This window comes from Vombatus ursinus, unplaced genomic scaffold (genome assembly GCF_900497805.2).
Source record: "Vombatus ursinus unplaced genomic scaffold, bare-nosed wombat genome assembly UNPS02009205.1, whole genome shotgun sequence".
NCBI lineage: Eukaryota > Metazoa > Chordata > Mammalia > Diprotodontia > Vombatidae > Vombatus > Vombatus ursinus.
The window spans coordinates 56,355,116-56,376,130 of NW_020948983.1; the positions used below are offsets into that span (position 1 = coordinate 56,355,116).

The 21,015-nt window shown below is 39.1% G+C and overlaps 1 protein-coding gene across 1 annotated transcript in view; it reads left to right on the forward strand.

Annotated features, from left to right (window-relative positions):
- The window catches only part of MAP2K1 (mitogen-activated protein kinase kinase 1), a 104,053-nt gene that overhangs the window by 21,741 nt on the left and 61,297 nt on the right, over nt 1-21,015 (forward strand). The window contains exons 2-3 of the mRNA XM_027852039.1: nt 16,827-17,037; nt 20,084-20,230. Of these exons, the coding sequence (XP_027707840.1) occupies nt 16,827-17,037; nt 20,084-20,230 (358 nt within the window). The remainder of the gene's footprint in view (nt 1-16,826; nt 17,038-20,083; nt 20,231-21,015) is intronic.

Genomic DNA, 21,015 nt, shown 5'->3' on the forward strand with positions numbered 1-21,015 from the left:
CCTGCCTTAGACATTTACTAGCTGCATGACCTCAGGGAATCATTTAACCTCTCAACCTCCGTTTCCTCTGTGTAAAAGGAGAATAATCATTGTGAGGATCAAATGAGATGACACATATAAAGCTCCCTGCAAATCTTAAAACTATTAGCAGTGGTTTTTTGTGTCATAGAGCCCTTCAGCTTTCTGGTGATGCCCCAGGACCCTTTCTCAAACTTATAATAGTGTCTGCTTCACAGGGTTGTTGTGCGGATCAAAGGATAACATATGTATAAAATGATTACTGTAAATGCTCACTGTCACCATTATCATCCACGATAAGAAAATGGAATGTTGGAGAAGTGACTTGTTTTCTGTCGGTGGCAGATCCAGAATAGGGTCCTTCTCCTGAATCCAAGGCAGTGTTCTTTGTGCTGCATCATATTGCCCCAGTGATGTTGTCCTTTCCACCCAGTGTTTGGGCGGGTACAAGTCCTGACAAAAGTTTCTTCTTTTTTTGTATCCTCCACAACCCCACTGATAGAATTCTTCACACATAGGAAGCATTAAATAAAGATTGATGAATGGTAGGTCATTTTTGATAAATGATTAATGGTGCCTCCCTATTAGACATGTAAGATGAGAGGCTGCTTTTACAGAGCACTTAAGGGTTTGTTAAATACCCATCACACAGTCCCTGGTGGCCAGGACAGTTGGATAACAGGTGTTTTTTTTAAAAGAACCTATATTGTGTAAGGGTACACTAGTTAGTGGCAGCTACACAATTGAGAGAGTGCTGGGCCTGAAGTCAGGAAAATTTGAATTCAAATCCAGCCTCAAACACTTACTGGCTGTATGACCTTGGGCAAGTCATATAGTTTGCCACAGTGTCTGGAACTGTAAAATGAGGATAATAACAGCACCTGTCGTGCAGACTTGTGAGGATCAAATGAGATAATATTTGTAAAGCACCTAGCAAATGCTTGGTACATAGTAGGCACTGTATAAATGCTTATTCTTTTCTTTCTTTCCTCTCCCCAGCAATTTTAGCTCTTTATCTTTCCAGAAAATTGAAAGCTGGGAAAAGAAAGATTTGTGCATTAGTGAGATTTCTTAGTTTTGATAATTTAGCACTTTCTAAATATAGCACTCCTTTGAACCCATTTAAGAGCAGGTTTAATTTCTTGACTGAAATGATCTTAGGTGTGAGATTGCTTTGAATTTTCTACTCCAACCCTGGCAAGAGGAATTCAAGCAGATTAGGTAAATTCAGGACCACACCTAACTTGGAAATTACTGATCCTGGATATGCTCCTGCCCCTGCTGCTTCTTCTTCTCTTCCTAGCCAGATTCTAGTGTCAACTCTTTTCCTTGGGCAGGTCATCTAACCTCTGAGACTCTCAAGTTTCCTCATCTATGAGATGAGAAGGTTGTCCTCAGGGGTTCTTTCCAGTTCTGATTTATGATCCTATGATGTTTAAGCGACTTGCTGCCCAAGGTCCCACAGCCAGTAAGTGGAAGAGATAAAATTCATGCCTAGGTTCTTTGATTCCAAATCTAGTGCTCTTTCCATTGTACTGTCCAATGAGGGGGCTGGATTAGATACTTTCTGAGGGCCCTTCTGACTGTAATACTCTTTGAATCTGAGAATCCCTGAACTTTTCCCTCATCTTTATTTCTTCTACTTTCACTCCTTTTTTGTACCCCTCCAGTCACTCCTTTTTAGTTATTTGTTCCCATCTTCTGAGCTGTATTTTTAAAAATAAAATTTTACTGACTTTTTTAACAACTAAAATTTCTCCCAGTTTCCTTTTTTTTTTTTTAACAAAAGGTATTTTAAAGTACTTTGTATTGAAGATGAAGAATAAATAATTGCACTTACATTAAAGGTCCCTATTCCAAGAATGAACCAATTTCTGGCCCTACCGCCTATCTTTTCTCATCTATGAGATGAGAAGGTTGTCCTTCTCAAAACATTTTTAAATGTTTTGTATATTCGTTGTTCTGGATAGAGAGTTTTGAATTTTGGGGCACACTTGTAATCTAGGATCATTTCCATATCAGTTTCTTTAGACTGTGGGTTCCTTCTGATAGGACTTGGTTTTTAGAAAACGAGAAGAGACACTCATGAGAATTGTAGGAATATTTTGGGAAAGAAAAGGCCAGTTAAATGATCAGATTTAAAACAGTATTTTTCACTTTTCTGCAGACTAAATGTCGAGTAGAGATAGGCATACCAGTCTGGTTTTCTCTGAGTAAAACCTGAAGGATTGAGCATGGTTGATAACCATGTAAGCTGCCAGGAATTCACACTGGTGGGTGTGCCAAGGTCCTTTGAAATGGAACATCAGTTCATTCCAGGAATTAAACCAGAAGGCCTCTACGCTTGACCTGTTTACCCCCAAAGAAATATGTACTCAAAATATTCCCACAAATGTGTCTGTTATCTTATCAATGTGGGACGCTCCTTCCAGTAATGATCACAACCCATTCATGCTTGTCTGTCTTGAGAGACTTATCCCTCTCTTCTCATAAGCTTGTGCTGGGCCTGGCTTTCCTCCTCTGAACCTCACCAGGCTACCAATGAAACACACAGCCTATCCATCCCTTATTTCTGTCCTTTCCATGTAACCAGCCTGTCTTCATTTTTGCTCACACACTGCTTTGATAACATCATTTACTCTGTTTCTTCTTCATAATTCCCTATGTAACATGCTGCAACCTGCTTACACTTGTCATCATGCACCTCTCTATTGCCTCAATTTCAATGAGCCTTAATTTTGGCTTTGTGAAAGCTGTGGTGTTCTATGACTCAGCTATGCAGTGACAGTGGAAGAAAATTGGTATTAAGAATTACATTTGCTTCAGGGAGAAGCTTCAGGGTCATTAAAAGAACTTTGCAGTTTCCCAAAAGCAGTCAATCCAGTATACTTTCTTCCTTCTGTTTAATTCTGGGCCCAACTCACCCATTCATTTGTCTCTCTAAAACAGGGCTTCTTAATCAGGGAGCCATGAACTTGTTTCATTTAATTAATTAATCAATTAATTAATTTCTAGTTTTCAACATTAACTTCCGTAAGATTTTGAGCTTTAAATTTTCTCTCCTCCCCCTTCTCCAAGACAGAGTGCAGTCTGATATAGGCCCTACTTACACATTCGTATTAAACATATTTTCACATTAGTCATGATATAAAGAAGAATCAGAACTAATAAGAGGAACCACAAGAAAGAAGAAACAAAACAACAAAAGAAAAGGAGAGCAAATAGTATGCTTCAATCTGCATTCAAACTCCATAGTTCTTTCTGTGGATGTGGATAGCATTTTTTATCATGAGTCTTTTGGAGTTGTCGTCGATCCTTGCACTGCTGAGAAGAGCCAAGTCTGTCAAAGTCAGTTATCACATGATGTGGCTATTATTGTGGTTCTACTCACTTCACTTAGCATCAGTTCGTGTAAGTCTTTCCAGGTTTTTCTGAAATCTGCTTGCTCATCATTTCTTATAACACAATAGTATTCCATTATATTCATATACCACAACTTGTTTAGCCATTCCCCAATTGATGGACATCCCCTCAGTTTCCAATTCTTTGCCACCACAAAATGAGCTGCTATAAATATTTTTGTACATTTGGGTCCTTTTCTCGTTTTTTATGATTTATTTGGGATACAGACCTAGAAGTGGTATTGCTGGGTCAAAGGACATACCCACAGTTTTATAGCCCTTTGGGCATGGTCATAAACTTGTTTTAAAAATATTTCGATGACTGTATTTTGGTATAATTGGTTTCCTTTGCAATCCTTTGTATTTTATGAATTTAAAAACATTATTTTGAAAAGGGGTCCATAGGCTTAACCAGACAAGCAGAGAAGCTTAACACGAAGTGGGAACAGTTGTATTTTGTATTCTTTACACCTTTGGAATATTGCCTGCAAAAGCCTACCAATTTTCTTCTTATATCTTCGTCAATGTGTGTAGATTATTCTCTTAAAAATTTTGTATAGATAGAAAAATAGGTATTTGACAATGTTATCTCTATTACCTTTTTCCTTGATAATAATGAAGTTTGAGATTTTTTTTTTCTGATGCTCTGCTATTTTCACTTCAGATACCTTAAAAACTGATTCCTCCAATACCTTCCAAATTGTTATCTCCTTTATAAATCTTTTTTGTGTATGCTTGGTATCATTCAGCTGCTTTCTCTATCTTTGTTCACTTTAGTGCCATCTCTTTTGTAAGCCAGGGAGGCTGTATGTACTGGGTCTAGTGTTTTCTCAGTCTTTCCTTAAGAAAACCTTGAAGCTGTCAGCATGAAATCACAACTTCACAGAACTTACGTGAAAACTAAGTTTATTACAGGAGAAATGAAATTGTATGTGGAACCCAAAGACAAAGCAGAGTTCAGTCCTTACAGATGACAGCAGGACAAAGGAAGGAGGAGATAGCAGAATCTCCACCAAAAGGGGCGTGGCATAGGAGGGGAATGGTGCTGTAAAGGTGGGAAAAGGACAAAACCCCACCCAAACGGAGGATCAAGGTGACCACCAAAGCCACATTCTTTTCTCTTGGGAACCTCTAGACTATGAAGATATGATGGTCCACTTATGTACAAGGGCCCAGCTGCACAAGCCGAGTGCAGACTGTCTGGCACCTCTCTTGACTCCCAGTGACAAACAGGGAGTCCAGCTTGGGATGCAAACAACAAATTATATGAGCCGGCCTTCGAGGTGGGGGAGTGGGAGGTTGTTCTTGACACATTCAGGGCCTCCTGCATGCTCAGGCTTCAGTGTTTCTGGAAAATATGGCAACTCAAAAAGACAAGTTCAGGGGACCTCTTAACAGGCAGTCATCTGCATCTGCAATGTCATCTGCATCTGGAGTACATCACTATTTAAAAGGAATTCCTCTTTGACTTGTACTTTGCACTGGTCTTTGGTATCTCTTACTCCTTGACCCTGAACCACATTTTTCCGACATTTTTTTCACCATCCAAGCATAGTCCCATGTTTTCTTTGAAAACACAAAATGTGTTTTAATTTAGAGAATCTTATGGAGCTTTTCAGTGGTTTTGTCTTTGGCCTTGTGCTGTCTAAATCTCTGTCAATTACTTGGAAACACAGATAATACAGTTGTCAGATCTGCAGATGGCATGAATTCTCTCTTTTCATTCTCTGCAACATGTTAGTGCAGTTATTTTTATAGTTGTCTTTTTGCAAATGCTTATCACAAACATTGCAATATAAAGTGACCCAGTGTTCCATGAAATGTTTCTTGTTGCCTTTGGAAGCAAATAAAACCAACTTGCTAGCTCTCTTATGATCCTTATTAAGGAGAACTTGTGTACTGTCTTGCATAGTTTGTTATATTTGATTTCTTCTTTAGAGCCATTTTTCCATTTAATTACAATTTCTTTATTCTGATTTCACTTGTGGTACAGAATATCAGGATTGATATGATTTAATTCTTCTAGACTTTGTTCATTGATCTTTGGACAAAGGTCTTACCTTTACAGAATCCCAGCAACTCAATTAATGTTTATAGGTGCTCTAAAAACTGGGTTTCTTAAAATTCACTGTCCCTGTTTTCTCTCACTTTGCCGCTATCACTGGAGAAAGAGTTGGGGCCATGTAAGACTGAGGGCCATTTCTCTTTTTTCTTCTGTTTAATGGAGTCCATGGCCTAAGAATTCTTTATCAAGTGGCCAGCATACTGGTGATTGATTAGCTTCTCTGTTCTTAGCTAGGTTGGTCTTCAGAAAGCTAACACAGTCTGACTTGACAGGACTTGGCTTTGCCACTTTTGACTTAAGGTCACATGTGACAGTAAGACATTGGAGTACAACTTTATGATATGACATTAAGGATGATAATTCATATTTACATAGAGCATTAAGGTATACAAAGTGATTTCTTCACAGCCCTAGGAAGTAGATCCTGAATTTATGGAAATGAAAATGCACAGCTTGGAATTAGTTTCTAGAACAGAGCAGGGAGAAATTGTAGTTAATCTTTCAGCAAACATTTATTAAGTACTTAGTGTTGCCAGGCACTGTACTAAGCTCTGGGGATACAAATACAAGCAAAATGAAAGACAATCCTTGTCCTCATGGGGCTTACATTCTAATAGGGGAAGACAGCACATAAAAGGGGAGTAAAAATGACCTTATAAGATCCAGGAATGGAGGGCTAGAAGGGACCAGAGAGTGGCCAAGCTTGGAGAATGAGGGATCAGTGATCTGGACCCTTCTTCAATCTGGAGGTTCTGGGAAGAACTTCTTGTCTTTCATTCTTGAAGAGGACCAAAATGACATCACTATGTTAGAGTCAAGTTACTGTGTGTCAGACTGTGGCTGATCAGACCAATATGAGCAGGGAATGCTCTACCAAAGGTTGGGCGCAAATAGTCCATATGAACATTTGGGGTCTGTTGAGAGAAGGGGCCAGCAGCATCGGAGTCAGGAGGCAGGGTGACCAAGTTTGGAGAATGAGGGATGAGGTAGTATGATTAGGAAAGGAAGCATTAATCTCCAAGGACGGTGAGGCTCGTGGCCATAAAATAAAGATAACCAGCATCAGGAAAGAAAAAGATCGCTTAGAGCTTTACTCTTGGTGTTGGGTTTTGTTATTAAAAGATAGAAACTGTGAGAAGAACATTCTGTTTATCAAACATATTGTTCCTTGAGGGAAAATAGGTTGTTTTGAGTTGCAGAGTATCATTCTTGTTCTTTGGGAGATCATCTACTCCTTCTTGTACTCCAGTTTTGGGATGTAAGTTTAGTCTACAATTCCTAAATCACCACCTTAAACAATCTTTCCTTCCTGTGAAGGCAAGGCATCTCTTGTAGCATTTTTTTTTCCTTTGTGTCTGTATATTGTTTTGTTTTGTTTTTTTGACCCACTTGGTATTTAACATTGGCTACCTTTTATTGATTATCTTTTTATGTGTGGATCTTGTTACCTCAGATCATAAGACTCTTGGGGATAAGTATACTTTTTCATATTCACCATAGCCCCTAGCACAGTGGAGATTTTTTTTTTGGTGGGGAAGAAAGGAGTAAACAATTGATAAATACCTGGAAATAGCATTGGGCAATAATATTCCATTGACATGCATAGAAGAAAAACAAGTGCAGAAAAAAATGACAAAAAATAATTTTGTTACTGTCTTGTTAAATTTAGTTCACATTTCTTAAACAAATTGTACTTAAGTTCATAGTTTCTTAAGTAGTCCTCTTTCCTATTCTTTGTATATTTAAATATTGATGATTAAGTTCACAATAAAAGAAAAATTTTAAAAATTAGAAAATAAATTTCAGTTATGAAAAAAGACAGCTTTGAAGAGGGAGACTTGAGGGAGAGGGGTTGGAATAAAATCTAGCTTTGAGGTCCAGCTTTACCAATAACTACTAATTGTGTTTCCTTAGATAGATCATTTAACCTTTCAGTGCCTAAGGCAAAATTTTTTCCAAGACCATAAGCTGCAGAAAATGTACAGGTCTGAAGTGGTTGAGGAAGTTACTCAAAGGAAGATCCCTACGTTCATGAAATGACAGGTCAGGGAGGAAAAAAAATTCCCTACCATGCCTAGCTCATGATAAATTGAAAGAGTGATTTGTAGAAAGGAAAGAATCTTTGACCCTGTGGAGCAGAGGCTCTGTCCATTTAAAGATTTGGTGTTGCCAAGTTTAATAGATTGCCTAGTAACTGTTCTTTCATAATTGTCATACAAAGTTGACGATGGACCAGAGAAAAACTTGCTGAGCTAGTGGAAAGAGCACCCAAAAGTAGATTTGGTGACTTGGATTTCAATCTTGATTGTGATTACTGCCAATTAACTGTGACCTTGTGTGACTTCCTAAACTCTTTGTTCCAAGTTCCCCCAGTTGGGGGGTAATAAGACCCCAAAGCCTTCCTTGCTTGCTTCACTGGAATGTTGAGGATTACATATGAGAAACCCTCTGACCTCTTTAGGAGGAAGTGACTATAAATTCCAAAGGGGAGGAAGTATGTGGGGGTGGGGGGAGTGGAGAACCAAGCCAAGTGTTGAAAGTAGAAGGTGATTTATAAGCCTCATTCCTTTCCATGGTCCAGCACAGTAAGAATAAATTCAGTCTCTCTGAAGAGAAAAGAAGGAGGTTCTATAACTCAACAAAGTGGAGAATCCTGAAATCATTTCACCTCTGATTTGTGTTTTGATAGCCAGGAGAAGAGTAGAATTTGATGAAGCTTTGATCTCCTGTGAATCAGAGGGATGGGGAAGTCACTTTTTCTCCTACAACAGAAATGTCAAATAGGCAGCAGCAGATTAAAATGTAATTGGAAAATATTTAACAAAATAAGCATATAATAAAACACAGATAATGTTAATATTGTTTTATAAGTCAATATGTATCCTGTGGGGATCCTAGTGACTCCTCCCCCTCCCCCCTCTCCCTTCCTATTTGAGTTTCACACCTTTACCCTCTAGGATCTACCTGACTTTGGAAGGAAGCTGAGGGTTTGGGGAAAGATGTTGAAAGGAATATTCCTTTTCTTTTAGGCCACAATGTGTTAATGGCTTTATGGGGAACTTTAAATGGATCTCCATTGCCTACAGGATAACATCCAAACTTTTAGCACACAAGTATATGCCACGTCTGATATACAAAGTCCTTCCTAACCTGATTCCAAACTGCCTTTTCAAACTTACCTCTAACTGCATGCTTATCCACCAGTTCGTTCTGTTTGTCTCTATCTCGTCTCTTGAGGATTGGTCATTCATTGTCCTCTGAACATGTCTTGTGCTTTTTCTAGCTCACTGATTTTGGTCATAATATTATTCCTGTTAAGAATAGCTTCTCTCCTCTCTCTTTATCCGGATCTTGTCTATCCTTCAAAGTCCAGGCTACATTGTATATAATCTCTGAGGCCTTCCTGGAGCTTCCCAGCCTCCAGTGATCACTGTCTCACTGTCTGTACTGTTCATTTTGCATTTGTCCTATACTAGGTTGTATTGTTATGAAACCATAGGCTATCAGGGCTCCAGGGGCCTTGGAGCTCATCTAGTCCAGCCTGTCATTCTACGGATGAAGAAGTAAAAACTCCAGAGTCCTTAAGTGACTTGTTCTTGTTTACACAGAGCAGAGGCAAGGTTAATGCTCATGTCTTTGTTTTGCTTGAGTCCAGTATTGTTTACTCTATGCCACAATATCACTTCTCTTATCTTTTGTAGATGGGCTTTGTTAATCTCTCTCCACATTGACTGAAAACATGTTGAGGACAAGGATCCTTTGTCTTCCACTTTTTTTTTGTATTCTTCACAGCACCACATTTCCTGTGCTAGATTTTATTTATTTTTTCTAATTTAAAACACTTACCTATTGTAGGTGTTCAGATGTTTGCTGAGGAGCTGAAAGAGTTAATGGTCTTCCTAAAGCACCCTTACTTGCTCCTAGGAAGTAGCTTATAAGACAGGATGTGGCCAACCATTGAGTAAATGAGAACTGTTCCCTTCTGGAAGAAAAGGAAGTAGGTGGGGAGAAGTGAAGATTATCTGTGCTCTGTCCAAAAATCTTTTCATTAGTTGCTTCAAGACTTTCCATATTTTTCTAGTAAGTTGGCATATTATGGTTATTTTGACCTAAAACTATCAAAAAGTTTAAAAAAAGGAAAATTCTGCATATATTTCCCCATTGATAACTTTAAGATAAATCTAGAATATTAACTTATTATACTGTTTTAAATTTCTTGATATTCATTTATTAGTTATCCCTTCCATTTCTCTTCCCCTACACTTGAACAGTTTTAAAAAATCCTTATGCATAGCCTAGCAAAAACAAATTCCCACGTTGGCCATATCCAAAAATGTATGTCTTATTATGCATTTTAAGTTCATCACTACTGAGGAAAGAAGTGGATAGCATCCTTTACCTTCAGTCCTTTGGCGTGATAATTTATCTCTATATTGATTAGCGTTCTAAAGTCTAGAGTTTCAAAGTTTTTTGGTTTTTTTTTTTGGTTAGGCAATGGTGTTAAGTGGCTTGTCCGGGGTTAAGTGACTTGTCCAGGGTCACACAACTAGTAAGTGTTATGTGTCTGAGACCAGTTTTGAACTCAGGACCTCCTGACTCCAAGGCTGGAGCTCTATACACTGCACCACCTAGCTGTCCCAAAGTTTTTTTTTTTTTTGAAGTAAGTTCGTTGTAATTGCACAAATTGTTTTCCTACTTTGTAGAGGCAGCTGAGTGGCACATTATATAGAGTAGTAAACTTAGCGTCAGGAGGACTTGAGTTAAAATGCTTCCTCAGACTCTTACTAGCTATGTAACCCTGGACAAGTCATTTAACACCTTTTAGCCTCAGTTTTCTCATCTGTAAAATGGGGACAAAAATAGCACCTACCTCACAGGGTTATTCTGAGAATCAAATGAGGTAATATATGTAAAGTGCTCTGTAAACTATACATCACTGTATACATGCTACTTATCATCATCAGTATTATTAGTTCTACTTAATTCACTCTATATCAGATCAGAGAGCTCTATCCAGTTTCCTTTGAAACTGTCCCATTTTGCCATTTTCAACAGTGCAATAATATCCTATTATTACATTTATATTACCCCTGTTTAGCCCTAAATATTTTTGTTCATATAGATCCTTTTCCTTCTTCTCTGATCTCTTTGTAGTATAGGCTAGTTTTGCTGGGCCCAAAGGGTCCATGCACAGTTGAGTAACTTTTGAGGCATAATTCCAGATAACTTTCCAGAATAATTGGACCAATTTACAACCCATTTGCCAATAGTTCATTACTGTGCCTATTTCCCTACAGCCCCTTCAATGTTTGTCATTTTCCTCTTTCATTACCTTTGCCTGTCTGGTGAGTGTGAAGTAGAAGCTCAGAGTTGCTTTAAAAATTTGTATTTCTCTTAATTATTAATGATTTGGAGCATTTTTTCGTATGGTTGTTGATAGCTCGCTTTTCTTCCTTTGAAATTGCCTGTTTGTATCTTTTGACTATCTTTTGAGGAATAGTCTTATGTTAACCAATTCCTTACATATCTTGCATATGAGACCTTTATCAGAGAAAATTGATGTAAAGATTTTTTTTTCCAGTCATGTGTTTCCCATCTAATTTTAACTGCATTAGTTTGTGTAAAAAACATTAAAGTTTTATATATCAAAATTGTTCATTTTTTTCTTCTGTGATTCTCTCTGTCCCTTGTTTGGGCACGAACTCTTCCTCTAACCATAGAGCTTTTGAAAGGTAATTTCTCCTTTGCTTTTCTAATTTGCTTATAATGTCTAAGCTGCATACCCATTTGAAGTTTACCTTGGTATGAGGTGAGGGTACTGATTTGTACCGATTTTCTGCCAGCTTTCAGGCAGTTTTTTGTCAGAAAGTGAGTTCTTATTGCAGGAGCTTACTGTCTTTGCTTGGATTTTATTTTCTTCTGTATGTTGTGGTCCTAATCGGTTCCTTTGATCAACCTGTATTTCTTTACCATTACCAAAGAGTTTCGATGATTTTATTGCTTTGTAGTAGAGTTTAAGATCTGATAATGCTAGGCCTGCTTCTTTCTCACCTTCCATTATGGTTACATTCTTTTAAAGCTCTTTCTTATCCATATTCTTATTAGATCCTCACAACAACCTGCGGGCAAATGTTTATTCTCATTTAGAAAATGAGGAAATTGAGTGCCACTGACTTGCTGCTCATGATGACTCAGCAAGTTAGTGGCAAGTAGGTACTAGACTAGAAAATAGCTCTCCTGACTGTTAGAACAGTGTTTCAGTTCCTCTGGATAACTATTATGTATTTTATCCTAAAGCAAATTTAATGGCCAACATACAACTTTAGAAAGAAAAGGCTGTCAGAGATGTAATGTTATTTGTGTACAGTGTATTGTCAAGAAGACATAAAACGTAATTTGGTGGGCTTCCATATCACTGGAAAAACTTCATTTGGAATATATGTTCATATGTAGAATTAAAATATTGATAACATGAAGCTAATTATTGTTTGAAAATCAGTGTTGCCAAATGAGTAAGATAGCGCAGCCTGTTAATAAAGACCTGACTTAATAACATTGTGGATCTGATTGTTCTGACAATAAATTGGAAAAGAGAAAGATTGGAAGCTGGAAGACTGTTAAAAGACAACTGGGAGATATGTCGTGGAAGGTAGTATTGACAAGTTACGGTAATTGATTGGATATGGGAGATGAACAAGAATGAATCCCAGGTTGTGAATTTGAATAATTGGTGATATCTTTGTCAGAAATAGGAAAGTTCAGAAGAGGGGCAGGTGAGGGTTAGGAGTAAAGATTATGAGTTTATTTTGGACAAATTGAGTTCAAGAAGCTGAGGGAGAAGTATAGGTTAAGATGTCTAGAAGACGGTGTGTCACAAGACTGAAAACTAGAAGAGAAAGTAGAGTTGAATATGTAGATTTGTGAGTCATCTAAGTAAATGTGGTCATTGAGCCATTGGGAGCCAATAAGATAATTTTTCAGCCCTGCTGGTTGCTATTAGGAAGCCCTGCAAATGAAAAAGCATTTATTAACCACAAACTATGGTGTCTATTGTCATTAGGTCCTTTTCAGTCTTATCCAACTCTTCATGACCCTATTTAGGGTTTTCTTGGCAGAGATACTGAAGTGGTTTGACATTTCCTTCTCTAGCTCATTTGATGAGTAAGGAAATTGAGGCAAATAGGGTGAAGTAACTTACTCAGGGTCATACAGCTAGTATGTGTCTGAGGTCATATTCGAACTCAGGAAGATGAGTCTTTCTGACTGCAGGCTGGGCACTCTATCCATTGAGCCACCTAGCTTTGATATTTATCAGCGCATTAAAATTAAAACTTAGGAAAAAAATGTTAGCTTTTGAATTGTGGTGCTGGAGGAGACTTTTAAGAGTCCCTTGGACAGCAAGGAGGTCAAATTAGTCATTACTTGAAGAAATTAATCAGATTCAAGTTTAATCCAAAGTGGGAAAGACCACTTTTTAAAAAAAAAATTTTTAGTGTCCTTTATATCCCCTTTTGTGCTCTTTCTACCAATCCATACTTTCTCTCCAGACTGTTGAGAGTTCATCATATCTAAAATGACTCCAGACCCACCTCCCATACTACACCACCCCCACAGCACAACTCCTGTTCCCATACCCTGGTCCCCATATCAACTCTGCCATTCGGGAATAGGTGTGTCACTTAACCTACAGTTCTTTTCAAAATCATAGTAAATTGCCAAACCAAAATAGCCACGAGGGCCACCATGGCCTAAGTGTGGTTTTGCCGCTATTGGAATGCAAGCTGCTTGAGAGTAGGGCAGCATATTAAACCCTGGGGATACAAATACAATAAGCACGGCTGTCCTACTCTCTTTTTTGGAGAACGTGACTATGGCTATGCAGCTTACTTTAGCACAGCTACTTTCTCTCACAATTGAGTCTACTTTGCTACCTTTTTTTTTTTGCCTGGTTCTTTGACAGTGGTTGCTCATGCAAATCATGCCTCTGGCCGCCCACTTTTCTCCTCCAGATTGACAGGTGTGTAGGTGCTCACAAAAGCATCACTGTCACTGTTCCCAAAAACAATTCTTAAACCTACCTCTGGGACTCATGATAAGTATAAAGATTAAAGCTTTCCCCCTGGAATTTGTGGAACTGAGTCATTCAGGATGGAACATAATGCCTGGAAAGGATACCAGACTTTAGCTACTCTGCAACTGTATAAAGGCCAAGTAATACCTAGTCCCTGTTGCTGGAAGGTTTAGGGATATACCTAGTTCTCTAAACTTAACTCCAGGCCTGGGCTAATGTGTCATCAAAGTAAGTGAACATTTATGTAATGTGATTTGAGGGGAGATGGGTAGGGCCTCTTTGCTTAAAATGTCAGCCTACATTTTAGTGCTGGACTGGGAAGCTGGCTGACCAGACTGAATCTGCCAAAAAGTAACTAGCTATTGTATTGGGCAAGTCATTTACCTCTCTGGATCTCAGTGTCCTAATTTATAAAACAAGGAGTTTAAAAAGCACTGAAGGGGTCTCAGTTGGAAAAAGTTTAAGAAACCCTGGACTAGGTGACCTCTAAGGATTCTTCCAGACTTAACTTTTTTTTTTCTTTTTCTGTGTGATGATTCTTGAACCTCTCTGCATTTCTCCATCTTTTCCTTCAAGCAATTAAGATTCTCCATACTAATAGTAGTTTACCACTAGGCCCCAGGGGAAGGGATGGTTTGGATTTGTACCAGCTGGGCAGCATTTGGCAACTAACCAGGGCCCATTTGTGGTTAGTAGGGTTGGAAGGCACCATTGTTATGCTTGTCCCATTAATTATTAACGCATTGGGTATTCATTTCCATTTCTACTTCAACCATTTATTTGACTAGCTTTTGAGAACTCTGTCTGGCCCATCGATTAGAGATGGCTTTGGGGTGTGGCAGAAAGAGCTCTGGACTGAGAGTCAGTAGAACTGGGTTCTGAGAGTCCCGACTATACAATTAACTGTGACCTTGGGCAGACCATTTCCCTTCTGGGCCTCAGTTTCTTTTGTGAAATGAGAGAATTGTATTTGAAGATCACAGAGAGCCCTTCCAAGGCTGACATTCTTTGATTGTATGTTCTTCCCTACTTAATCCATTGAGCTGTAAATAGCTCAATAGATGATATGGAGGCTTAGCAGGTGGATGAGATGGAAGAGAGATGTGTTCATGTTCATAGGATCTGCTTTTTTCCATTTGTTTCACTTTGTCTTTGGTGTTTTCAGAGCACAAATGACAGCTCTTGGGTTTTTTCCCATCCTTCTAGTTTAAGCATATAATTTTCTTGTATCTCAGTGAACTGTGTTTACTGCAAGGCAGCCACGTGCATAATTCGTGCTAACAATGGTCTGTTTTATCTGTGTTGTGGTGAACATGATAGAACTGGTCACAGCTGTTCTCTAGAGAAGAGGTATATGTGGGTGTGCAGTGGGGGAAAGAAGGGGGAGTGAAGTGAGGGGAGAGAGAATGAATGAGAATGGGAAGATGTTACTGTACACTTTCTCTTTTCTGACTTATGTGAACATCTGCCCATTTCATCCAGAACGGTAGACTATTTGGGAACCTGAGGGCTAATGAGAGTGGGGGGTCAGCTACAGAGTTGATTTGTCAGATATTTGGGGCAGGGAAGGGGGAGGGTGGAGGGAAGAGCTGAAGACGGATAATTATTGGAGTTACTTGAATAGAAGTGATTCAAAGGCCATTTTATTACAGAAACTTTCCTTTTGAGGGAGTATCGTGTTTTTGTTTATTTCTTCTTTGGAAATTTAACTTTTTCTGGATTGGATTTTAAAATTTTCAAATATATTCATCATTTAAGAGCTTCTGTATCTGTTTAGTAATGATGATTGTGTTCCTTTACATTAATGTAGTGCTTTTACCTTTTCAGAGTGATTTCCATCTATTTTCTTATCTGCTTCTCATAATACCTCTGTGAGGGAATATTATCCACATTTTACTGAAGAAACAGACTTAGAGAGGTACCATGACTTAAAAATCATAGAATTAGAATGGACCAAAGACCCCCCAGGTGTTTGACAGAAGAGAATTGACTTGCTCAAGGTGTTGTCGTTAATACCAGAGCAATGAATAAAATTCAGGTACCCTAACTCCAAGTCTTTTGTTTTTTCTATTATAGCAGCACCTGCCCTTCCCTCTCATATTGTTATAAAAGTTTCCCTATCACTATAACTTTTAGTGTATGAGACTGCTGTCTAATGTGAAGGTGGGAATGGAGGATAGTAGGGAAAGACCCGTACAAAGCCCAGGCCTAACTTTTTCTACCTGACAGTGATATGATCACTCTCCCCTCATCTCTGCAAATGTTCTCAGCTGGAAAAATGATTAAATTAGAATTCATTCCTCCCTGTCAGACATGCCAAGTAGGGAGTTGGGGCAACATCATAATGTATGATTATGACATGCCCTGAGTCATTATTTATGTATGTCTGCAGTATATCAGTACCAAGAACTCTCAGGGGATTCTGTTTCTAACTTTGTATAAAAACAGTTACTTTCTTTGCAAGTAGTACATAATCTCTTTCTCACCTGGCTTTTGCTGGTGTTGTTTTAATCATTTTTCCATTTACCGGTTGTATTGAGCATCTCTTTTAACAGCTGCTTGTAAAATCAAACTTTCCAGGTGGCCTGGCTGAGGTTTCCAAAGTGGCTATCACACAGCTAGCGAGATTCAGACTTCGATGAGTTTTTCAAAACATCATAACAGTCTTGTTTTGAGGGTAGGATCTGGAAAAGAAATGAAACAAAAGTGCACACATGATGAGCCCACCAGACACACGCATATACTCACGCACATCCCAGACACAAGGTAAAGGCCTCTGATTGATTCTGTGTAACCCATTAGAGTTTGTTTGACCACACCCACCCTCCCTACTTAAGTACCCAGGGTGGAAAATAATAAAATCAGCATTGGTTTTACCTTCCTAAGAATCAAAGATCTATCATTTTGTCCAGTGCTATTTATTTGGTCCCAGGCATTGCCTTCAGCCTTGACAACTAGAATCCTAAGATGTTAGAGATGAATGTCATCTTAAGGATCATTTAATCTGACCTCCTTGTTTTACGGAGCTCCTAGGGCTGAAGTGACTTATCTAAGGTCACATAATAGCAGAGACTATTAGTCTTATTTAGTCAGTAGAACCTGAGTTTCCTGATTCTGAGGCCAGGTCTTTTTCTTATACTGGTGTCCCTCCTCTGCCTAAGAGAAGAGGTGGACCCTTTGTTGATTTCAGTTTATTTCCCAGTAAGGCTAATGGGCTGTTCCACTGGGAGAATTCTCACTGTGTCTGTGTCTGTCTTCTCTTTTGGGGCAGGACTAACCTCGAGGCGCTGCAGAAGAAGCTGGAGGAATTAGAACTTGATGAACAGCAACGCAAGCGATTGGAGGCTTTTCTCACCCAGAAACAGAAAGTGGGTGAGCTGAAGGATGATGACTTTGAGAAGATCAGTGAACTGGGAGCTGGGAATGGTGGTGTCGTGTTTAAAGTTTCCCACAAACCCTCCGGCCTAATCATGGCGAGGAAGGTGAGCTTTGTGGCTTCCTGAGCCGAAGGCACTTAAAGATTCTCGCTCAGCATGTCATCCCTCCGTGAAACCTTCCTTGATCTTGTGGTAATGACTCCCCTCTCCACAAATCAGACTTCATATAACACTTTGGCACTTCTTTTATGCATGTAACAATAATACAAAATGCTCAATATCTGTAGGTGTCATTTCCCCCTACTCTAAGCTCTATATGGCCAGGGAGCATGTCTTAATTAACTTTTGTATGTTAGAGACTTAAGCCCAGTGATCTGGTTTGTTTCACATCCCAGGTCATTCCATGCATCTTCAGTCTTCCTGGAAACTCTTATAACAATATTGGGGGGAGGGATTCTAATGGAAAACATACTAGGTTAGGAGTCAGAGTACCTGGATTTTTAGTCCAAGCTGTGGTATTAACTTCAACACCTTAAGCAAGTGCCTACAGGGGTGGGGAACCTGCAACCTTGAAGCCACAAGTGGCCCTCTAGGTCCTCAAGTGCAGTCCCTTGACAGAATCCAGACAAGTGAATCCAAACAAATTTGGATTCAGTCAAAGAGCCACACTTGAGAACCTAGAGGACCATATGTGTGCAGGTTCCCCACCACTGGCCCAGGATGTAGTTCTGCATATATGCTTAATCCATATTTTGGTAAATCGAATTAGATCTAGTTGCTGTTTCCTTTCTTCCTGCTTTTTGTGGGCAAGCAGTCTATTTACTGTGAGAGGCAGATCTCATTTCACTTTGTTGCTATTGCCCATTCTAGGAGAAGTGTCTTCCAAACATCTTACACATTGTGACCGTATTAATATTCTGGAAACACAGATGTTGTAAACCCTCGCCCCTAATAAAATATATATACTTAATACGTAGAAAAATAAATAAAAAACTAACATCCAGTGGGCCCCTCATTTTCTCCAGAATAAAGTCCATATTCCTTTGCTTGGTATTTGAGACCCTTATTAATATGGCCCCATTCCCCCCCCCCTTGACTTAATAGTATATTTTTTTCCAATTACATGTAAAGATAGTTTTCAACATTCACTTTTTTACGATTTTGAGTTCCAAATTTTTCTCCCTCCCTCCCCACCCCCTCTTCCCCATGACAGAAAGCAATCTGATATAGGTTATACATGTGCAGTCATATTAAATATATTTCCACATTAGTCATGTTGTGAAAGAAGAATCAGAACAAAAGGGAAAAACTGTAAGAAAGAAAAAACAAAACAAAAGTGAAAATAGTATGTTTCCATCTGCATTCAGACTCCATAGTTCTTTCTCTGGATGTGCATAGCATTTTCCATCATGAGTCTATTGGAATTGTCATGGATCATTGTATTGTTGAGAAGAGCTCAGTCTGTCATAGTTGATCATCACACAATGTTGCTGTGTACAGTGTTCTTCCAGTTTTGCTCATTTCACTCAGCATCAGTTCATGTAAGACTATACAGGTTTTTCTGAAATCTGCCTGCTCATCATTTCTTATAGCACAATAGTATTACATTACATTCATATACCAAAACTTGTTCAGCCATTCCCCAATTGATGGGCATCCTCTCAATTTCCAATTCGTTGCCACCACAAAAAGAACTGCTATAAAGACTTTTGTACATTTGGGTCCTTTCCCCATTTTTTATTATCTATTTGGGATGTAGACTTAGTAGTGGTATTACTGGATCAAAGGGTATGTGTAGTTTATAGCTCTTTGGACATAGTTCCAAATTGTTCTCCAGAATGGTTAGATCAGTTCCCAACTCCACCAACAATGCATTAATGTCCCAGTTTTCCTACATCTTCTCCAACATTTATCATTTTCCTTTCCTGTCATATTAGCCAATTGGATAGGTGTGAGGTGGTACCTCAGAGTCTGGCCCCATTTTTACTATCCAACCATATCTCTCACTGCTCCCCAGCACACCCTCTACTTCTGTTAAGTCAGTGTTTTCACTGTCTTCCAAATATACGATCATTCCTGCCTTCCTGTGTTTCTGCCTTTAGTCACATCATTCCCTAAATCTGTCCAAGACCTATCCATCTTTTTATTTGTTTGTTTTTTTTTTTTTTTTTTTTTAGGCAATTGGGGTTAAGTGACTTGCCCAGGGTCACACAGCTAGTAAGTGTCAGGTGTTTGGTCTGAGGCCGAATTTGAACTCAGGTCCTCCTGACTTCAGGGCCGGTGCTCTATCCACTGCGCCACCTAGCTGCCCCCAAGACCTATTCATCTTAAAAGGTTGAGATATCTCAGCCTCCTTCAGGAAGCCTTCTCAAAACTGCTTCAGCCCACATTATTTATCTTCTGTGAATTTCTATAATATTTAGTCTTTCCCATTCTAATAGTAAGAGACAGTGTATGATTTTGTGTTTTGTTTCTGTAGCTAAACTGAAAGCTACTTGGAGGACAGGGACTGTATTTTTGTATTTCTTTAGTTTTCTCCCCACCACATGCCTAGCAGCATGCCACACATAGTAGGTTCTCAGCAAATATTTGTTGAATGAGTGTCTATTGAATGGACTTAGCATATGCTTTTGAATTTTTTAAACAAAAGAAAGGTTGCTGAGGAGGAAGTTAGGTGATTCTTGGATTTTCAGTAGTTTCAGAGGAAAGTCAGTGTGTGGCCTTGAAACAAATGCTAACAAAATACTGTCAGTCCGAGGGGAACCCCCAGATAGCCTGAATCTGTTCAGAAGTTCCCCATTCCCCTTGCCTTATAAGAACCAGTGAGCCATTCCACAGCTGTAGTGAATGAACACTTCCAGTTCCATGTTTCCCTTAGGAGAGGTTGTCTTTCAGCTCCCCCCCAAATCTCCCTCTCTGCCCAGGTCCTCAGAATGTAGTAGCACAGCCTCCATTCCTTTAGTTATGGCTCATTCAGTCATCAACACAAGCCTCGGCTTTTTATGCTTTAGTATTTGGTGCTTTGGATGGGTGGGTGGAACGTGTTTATGAAAACTTGCCTTTTTCCTTTTTTTTTTTTAAATTTTCTTCCTATTAAAAGCTTTAGTAGTTATGAAGGTGATTTCCAAGTTGTTGTCATTGTTTTTAACAGCTAATTCACCTGGAGATCAAGCCAGCAATTCGGAACCAGATTATACGGGAGCTGCAAGTCCTGCACGAGTGCAACTCTCCATATATTGTAGGGTTTTATGGGGCCTTTTACAGCGATGGGGAGATCAGTATCTGCATGGAGCACATGGTAAGTGGTTGGCTTCTCTAGTGGGACCAGTACGCCAACTCTAGCTAGATCATTGGCCCAGGGAGGTGCTAGCTAGGCTCTGCCACTGTCTGTATGTAGTTGCTCTGGCCATTGCTAAGAGATGGAAGAGTCGGTTCTCATCAATGTCCTCTCATTTGCTCTCATTCTTTCCCAGCAAATAACTCTGTTATTTAGAGGAAATGTTGACGTGATGAAGTATTTGGGAGAATCAGCATTAAATAGCTTCTGGTTCCTTCTCTTTTTATTTTGCAGAGCGTCTCCTTTCCTGTCTTAGTTATGTTTCTGAAGTTCCATGGGCTAGCACTGACCTGGGGGAAGAAGTCTCTGATCACACTAGAACGTGGAAGGATCCTCTCTGTCCAGTTTTATAGTTTTGGTGTTTGGGTTTTGTTTTTTTTTTTTTTTGTTTTGTTTTTTTTACTAATTCTCCCATTATTTTAAATGATCAAGATGTTCTGTACGAATTCTTCCAGACATGTCAGCTTTTGTTGGTGCCGTGTGGAATGTACATTCTGGAAGCATTTTCTGTGTCTGCAGGTTATTTAGAACCCTCCCTCTTGCTTATCTAGGACAGAGGAAGTTTTCTGTGGAAATAGATCCTTAGTTCAATAGTTATTGGGGCCCCCCCCCCCCGTTCCTGGCCCCAATAGTAAAGCATTCCTTTATGGGGAAGCATATAAGCACACTTCTATTTTTATAACATGAAATGATGATTTTTTTTTCATTATTCAGCTGGACCTTAGCCTCCCCTTAGAGGGAGTAAG